Source organism: Nicotiana attenuata, unplaced genomic scaffold (assembly GCF_001879085.1).
Source record: "Nicotiana attenuata strain UT unplaced genomic scaffold, NIATTr2, whole genome shotgun sequence".
NCBI lineage: Eukaryota > Viridiplantae > Streptophyta > Magnoliopsida > Solanales > Solanaceae > Nicotiana > Nicotiana attenuata.
The window spans coordinates 73,675-81,897 of NW_017671104.1; the positions used below are offsets into that span (position 1 = coordinate 73,675).

Consider the following 8,223-nt stretch of genomic DNA (forward strand, 5'->3'; position numbering starts at 1 on the left):
TTTTCTTAATGAGTGTGCCCAAACCAAATTAACCACTTATTATGGACCGGAGGAAGTACTACTTATCATTAACTACTTTTTCGTTAAACTGAATGGGCTAAAACATACGTTAGCCGCAATATTGGAATAAATTTTCAATCTCAAGATCTCCAAAATCACATAGGTAAAATTTTCAATTTTAAGCCGCAAAAACTCTTTCCCATAGATCACGGGCGTATGCTGCCTTCAGCCCTTTGAACGAATAGGACTTAGCGACGAACGGTTACCAAATGTCCTAGATATAATATACTCCATTCTTTAAGTACAACCAAAGTCAAAGTCACTGTTGCCTTATCTTCACTTTCAAAGCCTGTTGGCCTCACTGGCACGTTTAGTGAACCACGTCGTAGCTGATTGACACCCTGGCTGCCTTAATTGAAAGAAAAAGCGTCCCATGACTAACACCATCCAATTTCGTAGCGGTAGGCGCTTGCCATTTGGTCAAGTAAACGAAGTTGCGCTCACTGTTTTATGGGAATATCAATATATCCGTATTCGGATAATCATCATGTTTTTTTATTTTTTGTTTTATGGCCTTTAAAATAATTATAGAATATTCCACAGCCGCGTCTTTGAAACTCTTCCATTCCACACGCCTTTTCTTCTGTTTCCAATTACCCCATTCTATAAATAGCTCCCTCTCTTCTTCCTTCCAAAAACCAAGCAAATCTTACAACAACTTTCTCAGCAAATTTACAATTTCTTCTCTTTTATTAAAAAATGGTTGATTGCGATAGAAAGACAAAGATGATATCCTCTGATATCCCTAGCAAATCGCCGAGGATTTCAAATAAGCTTCAAATTTCAATACCAGCTGCGGCACCTATTCGGCTGACGGAGCTCTCGACGGCGTCTGAGTCAGCTTGTTCAGCTTACGAGCACTACCTCAGGCTACCGGAGCTGAAGAAGATGTGGAGCTCTGTAGAATTTCCGAGTTGGAAGAATGAATCCTTACTCAAACCGGCTTTGCAAGGTTTGGAAACGACTTTCCGGTTCGTTTCTATTGTGTTGTCTGATCCTAGACCGTATGCGAACAGGAGAGAATGGAAGCGGAGGCTTGAATCGTTGGCGATGGATCAGATTGAAATCATAGCTCTGTTGTGCGAAGATGAAGAAGAGGATCCAGAGACCCGTGGAACGGCTCCCATCGGTGACCTCACGTCGTCAACTAGTGTATTGGCTCGTCAGAACAGTTCAGCGGAGGTGTGGAAGCTTTCTGATGAGACGACGGTTGTCAGCCAGACGAGTGAGGCCAGCTTGTTGCCTCGTCTCGCGGCTTGGCAAAAGTCTGAAGACATAGCGCAGAAGATTATGTATTCCATTGAATGCGAAATGAGGAGGTGTCCATACACACTCGGATTAGGCGAGCCGAATCTGAGCGGCAAGCCCAGCCTTGAATATGACGCAGTAGTCAAGCCATCGGAATTTCACGCTCTGAAGAAAAGCCCCTCCGATCGCATGAACTTGGACAATTTCGAAAACCGAACGCTGTACACGACACACCAGATCCTCGAAACATGGATCTACGCGTCAAAAATGCTTTTGAAGAGAATCGTCGAGAGAATCGATCGCAAAGACTACGAAAAAGCCGTTAACGACTGCTGGTTACTGGAGAAAACGTGGAAACTCCTAACCGAAATCGAAGACCTTCACTTGCTGATGGATCCAGATGATTTTCTACGCCTAAAAAACCAATTATCCATCAAAGCAACTGCCGAATCGGAGCTATTTTGCTTCCGATCTAAAGGACTCGTAGAAATTACCAGACTATCCAAGGATCTAAAGCACAAAGTGCCGAACATTCTAGACGTAGAGGTAGATCCCCAGGGCGGACCAAGAATTCAAGAGGCAGCCATGGATTTGTTCAGGAAAAAGGAAAGCGTCGAGAAGATTCACTTGCTTCAAGCTTTACAAGCAATTGAAATGGCAGTGAAGAGATTCTACTATTCGTATAAGCAGTTGTTAGTAATTGTTATGGGGAGTTTAGAAGCTAAAGGGAACACAACATTTATGGCCGTTGACACAAGCGATGCATTGGCTCAGATCTTCCTTGAGCCAACGTATTTTCCTAGTTTGGATGCTGCAAAAACTTTTCTAGGAGAACATTGGAGTCATGAGCATGGCAAGTATAGTCCAGAGAGAAGTAACAAGGCCTAAAGTTGGTTAGGCAGTGGGGATTTACTACGATAACGAGTATTACAAATCAAACTAGGGTGGAATACAGATTTTACTTTATTTTTTGTTCACCTTCGCTAACAGTGTAGTATACATTATACAAGTGGTATTTATTGTATCAAATCATTTTTTAGAATTTTGCCAAGGCATTCTTTTAGGAAATACAATGAGATTTTCATGTATGCGTCACTAGAATGGAAAATTTCTAGTGGATTAAATCTTCACTGGCGTTGATGTAATTTATTGCCTTTGAAGTGCAGGCCAATTTCGATCGGGTATGTTACGATGGTCATTACCCTCTTTTAACGTAATTGCGGATCAATTGATAGAGATTTGGGGTTCGACCTCTCATTGTACATTTTCTTTCTAGTTTGAATTATTTGATGGGTATTTAATGATAACAAATTTACGTGGTGTGACAATTATGGGCTGTTGATTTTCCACTAGAACTTTTACCATACTAACTTATCTATCCCTAGTAGAAAAAAGAAGAAGGGTGTTATTTGTACATCATACCCCCTTTACAATTTTAAATTTAAGAAAATAACCTTTTTAAATCTCTTATGTGTAAAAGACAGAGATCTCTTACGTGTAAAAGTAAATCTCCCTTGTGTAAAAAAAAAAGATAAGGTCATAAAACTAAAAATAAGTTTGTAAAGAGCCAAAAAATCAATTGACCCAAGGATGCTTACAATCTCATATATAAATTACTACTCTCTCCGGTTCACAATAAGTGTCCAATTTGCTTTTTCATTTTGGTTCAAAATAAGTGTCCAGTTATGTAATCAAGAAAGAATTCAATTTGTTTTTACAAAATAACCCCTATGTACATATCCCTAAAAAGTTTTCTTACTCCTCACATTAAATGTTTAATTAGGGGTAGTTTAGTCATAGTAGGTATTTTTGTATAGAATTTAGTATTTTCTTAATGGACGTGCTAAAAGCAAATTGAACACTTATTGTGAACCAGAGGGAGTAAGTACATACAAATTAATGATAACCAGGTATCCCTTAATCATAGGCAATTAAATAGGTAATAATGAATACATTCATCATTCTCTCTCTCTCTCTTATCAGCTCTATTCTTCTTCCTTCAATCTTCTCAGCTTCTCTTCTCTTTTCTCATCTTCTTTCTCTTTTCTTCTTTAGGGAATTCAACAATAGATTTCAATCTTTTGGCTACGAAAATTTAGCTTAGCAATTTTCTTTCCTGTTACACGGTTGTTGTTCGAATTGAAATTGCCAATCTATAAAATTTCTTAGTTTTGTTGATCAATTCTTTCTATTTGAGTTCTATACTTCGACATTACATTTGATGAATATTAGAGTAGGTTCCGGTTCAAATTACAGAATAAAAATCGAAGAGAAAGAAAAATACATTACATGTAAAATATATAAAAATCACATACAAAATACATAAAGGACTTATTGTATGCAATTTCTATATAAATTATATACTATTGTACAAAGCATGACAGACAAAATTATGTTAAAGTTGTATACTATATAATTGTGTTATATCCCACACATGAAGTTGAAGATTAATGAGGTTTTAGCACAACCAATCGGTCGGCGACACGCTAATGGGATAAAAAGGTGGTCATATTTCACCAAATTGCGCCAGCTTCCCCACCGGGCGCAGTGGCTGGTACAGGGCTACCCGTTTTGCACTTGGGGCGGTGAAATTTCTAGAACCTGATATAAAACGTAGCACAACTTCTTCCTTTTTCATTCTACGCAATCTCACCAGCTTCAAGCTCTTCCAAAATACTCTCAAACCCCTTCTAAGAACTCTCAAATGAATCAAGATCAAGTCGAAGGCGAACCTAGTAGGATTTAATGTAAAGAAGCTTGTGACCGTCACTATATCATCTGTCTTCTTGTTATACTGATTTTGAAAACTCCTCGGAGATGGAGGTAATCACCATAGAAGTGTAAGAACCCAGAAGGCGTAGTTAGTCTCTTCAAAAAGGTATATAAAGCATCATTCTTTCTTGGCATGACTTGATGTAAGCGTTTCTTTCTAAAGGATCCTTATGGTGTTAGCCTTTCTTGTACGTTTCTTCTCGATGGCATTTTCTTTCTAGTTTGAGATGTTTCTGGATGATATCTTAAGGTAGTGAGATGTAATTTATTCTGAGTTAAATTTTGATATCTCTTGGAGTTAATCTTGCATAACACTTATATAAATGTATTTATTTTACTTTACTGCGCCGCGCTATAGTAGCCCGGTACGGAGTGATGTGCTATGAAATACTACTAAGTCCTTTTGAGACCCGGTACGCTGAGTTCTGTTGAGACCGGATATAACCGAGATCTCCTGAGGACGGGTAAGATCGAGCTCTCTTGACGCTGGGTATGCCGAGTCCTGATAAGGCCGGGTACAACCGAGACCTCTTGAGGCTGGGTACAATACAGTAAAGATACAAGACTTTACCGAGTCCTCTTCGAGGTCGGGTACGATATGAGATGATATGCCCCAAAGAGTGGCTAAATGATATTATATTATATTAAATATTTAATGCATATCCCCAACGAGTGGCTTGATTTTTACAAAACTAGCATGCATTCATGATTCATGGCTACTACAGTGCACGCCCCCGGTGACCAGTCTTCGGTGTTCAGATTGAAATTGTGTATTCATACTTGTGTTATGCTTTTGATTGACGTACATTATCGGCCTTACATACTCGGTACATCTTTCATACTGAGTTTCCTTTCTTATGGGCGCTGTGTTCGTGCCCGCAGGTACAGATAGACCCAGTCTCATATCTTCCCATTAGGGTACACGTTTTAGCTGTTGGTTGTCGCACTCCACTTCTCCGACGGGTACCAAAGTTGATAGGTAGCGACACGTATGTTTCTATTTTTTTTGGGTATGGCGGGCCCCTATCCCGATCAAGTTGTATCTTATGGTACTCTTAGAGGCTTGCAGACTAGTGTCCACTGTGTATGTAAATATGGTTATGACTCTATTGACAACGGCTATGTATAAATAAGATGTTAAAGTTTCCTCCAAAGTCAGTTGTGAACATTTTTTTTTAAATTTTGGTGTCATACTTGGAGGCCTTGTTGGTCCAGATTTCATGTTGAAAGGTCTAAGTATGGACGTGGGTTCGCACGGGCCTTCTGGCGTCGTGTGCCGGTCCCACCTCCCGAGATTGGGGTGTGACAAACTTGGTAGTAGAGCAAGTCCGTCATAGGTAGTCTGCAAGCCATATGTAGTAGTGTCTTGTCTATGGGTATGTCGTGCACCATACTTATACACAGGTAGGATGGAAACGTTTCTTTGTGATCTAGATCGTGAGATAGAGCTGAGTCGTAAGGTTCACTTCTAGTTCTCATCTTGTTTATGTCTATAGCGATGCCTACTACGAGACGTCAGACGGTTGTTAAGAGATTAGATGAAAAGGTAGGGAGGGTACTAGTCTGGTGCCACCTGCCCACATGGATCAATGTGATCCTTATGATGAGGCTAATACTCAGGTTTTTGGGGACAACACCACCACCCCCGGAATGACATAGAGAAACTAACGTACCCTGATTCCTCCCCCGATTGCTCATGATCGGGATTTAGATATGAGAAGTACGGAGTAGTTGTTGACTCAGTTAGTAGCTTCCCAGGCCCAACAACATGCCCTTGGTACCTCAGACAGAATGGCCAGCGCAAAGGATCGAGATTTTATTAACCAAGACCCCTCAGTGTTCACTCGAATAGATCCCAGCGAAGATTCCCAAAATTTTCTAGATTAGATGCAGCAGACTTAACGACTTATGCATGCCATTGATACTGAGTCTATAGAGCATGCTTCTTATAGATTGCGGGATGTTGTTGTGACTTGGTATGAGATTTGGGAATAGTCGAGGGGACCTCTTGCCCCACCAGCAGGATAGAGGGCATTTTTTTGAGGCATTTCTGCAATATTATTTTCCTTTTGAGCTCCGCCGAGCCAGACAAGATAGATTTTTACGATTGGAGCAAGGTTATATGAGTGTTCAAGAGCATAGTATGAAATTTAACTCCTTGGCTAAGTATGCTCCTACGGTTTTGGATGAAGTGAGTGACTGAGTACATCGATTTGTGGGTGGTATGGGACTACATTTGATTGATGAGTGTATCACTACTTCTCTGAATCTGATCATGGACGTTGCTCGTATTTAAGCCTATGCACAGAACTTGGAGTATTGGAAGAGGTAGCAGCGTGTCGCTCGAGCGCACGATCAGGGCCAGTATAAGAGAGCCCGATCCACAGGTGATACGAGAGATTCTTAAGGTGGGTTTAGACCTCCGTTTCCTCGACATCCATCTTATCCGGTGACTAGTGCATCATCACAGTTTCATGGCCAGCATCGTGATCAAATCACTTATTCTGGTCAGGGACAGACATCCCGGGGACAAAGCTCACAGTATAGTAGAGATTCTACTAAGATGAGACCCCCAATGCCTTATTGTGGACGATGTGGTAAGGCCCATTTGGGCGATGTCTCCATGGTTTGGACTTATGTTATTCGTGTGGGCAACCCAACCATATTATGTGTTTTTTCTCGGCAAGAGGTAGGAGCAGTATGATTCGTCCAACAAGATTAGTAGCAGCTTCTTCTTCATCGGTACGCCCTCATGAGCAAGGTATACATCCATCAGTTGGAAGAGGTAGGGGTAGAGGTGGAGCGTCTAGCTCAGGTGGACAATAGAATCGCATCTATGCATTGTCAGGTCGACAGGACCTAGAGTCATCACCGGAAGTGCTTACAAGTATAGTATCCGTATTCTCCACAATGTTTATGTGTTGGTAGATCCAGGTTCTACTTTGTCGTATGTTACTCCATTTGTTACCGGTAATTATAGTAGAACCTGAATTGTTACATCAGCCATTTGAAGTTTCTACGCCCCTAGGTGAGACAATAATAGTTAGGCATGTATATCGAAGGTGTGATGTGATGATTTACGATCGTCACACCTTAGCTGATTTGAATAAATTAGAAATGGTAGAATTTGATGTTATTATGGGAATGGATTGGCTGGCTTCTTGTTATGATAATGTGCATTATTGGAAGAAAGTTATCCACTTTAACTTCCAAGGAGATCCCGTTATTGAATGGAAGGGCGATGTTGAAGCACCTAAAGGGAAGTTTGTTTCTTACCCTAAGGCCCGAAAGGTGATTTTGAAAAGATGTATCTATCATTTGGTGTATGTGCAGGATGTGGAGGCAAAGCCCCCAGCCCTTTGGTCGGTCCCGGTTTTTAACAAATTTCAGACGTATTTCCTGATGAGCTCCCAGGTGTCCCTACCGAGAGAGAAATCGAGTTTTCTATTGATGTGCTTCTTGACACGCAACCAATATCTATTTCTCCGTACAGGATGACCCCTGCTGAGTTAAAGGAATTGAAAGTCTTCTAGAAAAGGGCTTCATCTGACCTAACATTTCCCTATGGGGTGTCCCAGTGTTATTTGTTCGAAAGAAAGACGGTTCGTTAAGGATGTGTATTGATTACCGACAACTGAACAGGGTGACCATTAAGAACAAAAAATTGCTTCCAACGATTGATGACCTATTTGACCAATTGCACGGTGCCAAGTATTTTTCAAAGATCGATCTCAGATCTGGGTACCATCATTTAAGAGTCAAGGAAGAAGATGTATCGAAGATAGCCTTTCAGACCAGATGTGGCCATTACGAGTTCCTTGTTATGTCCTTTGGCCTAACCAATGCACCAACTACTTTTATGGACCTGATGGATCGAGTGTGCAAGCCATTTTTGGATATCTTTGTGATCGTATTTTAAGATGGTATTTTGGTGTATTCTCGATTAGAAGCTGAGCACGCAGAGCATTTGCGAATGGTGTTACTCACGCTACGGGATCGCAAGTTGTACGCTAAATTTTCCAAATACGAGTTCTGGTTAAACTCAGTGTCTTTTCTTAGGCATATAGTATCGGATGAGGGAATCAAGGTCGATAATCAAAAGATTGAAGCAGCTTAGAACTGGCCAAGGCCCACAACTCCTAT

At 40.8% G+C, this 8,223-nt stretch overlaps 1 protein-coding gene across 1 annotated transcript; it reads left to right on the forward strand.

The window, feature by feature from the left end:
- Positions 1–663: 663 nt before the first annotated feature.
- On the forward strand, positions 664–2,565 carry LOC109205955 (nematode resistance protein-like HSPRO2). Its single transcript, XM_019368723.1, has one exon. The coding sequence runs from the start codon at positions 760–762 to the stop codon at positions 2,194–2,196; it is 1,437 nt and encodes a 478-aa protein (XP_019224268.1). The 5' UTR covers positions 664–759; the 3' UTR covers positions 2,197–2,565.
- Positions 2,566–8,223: the final 5,658 nt, after the last annotated feature.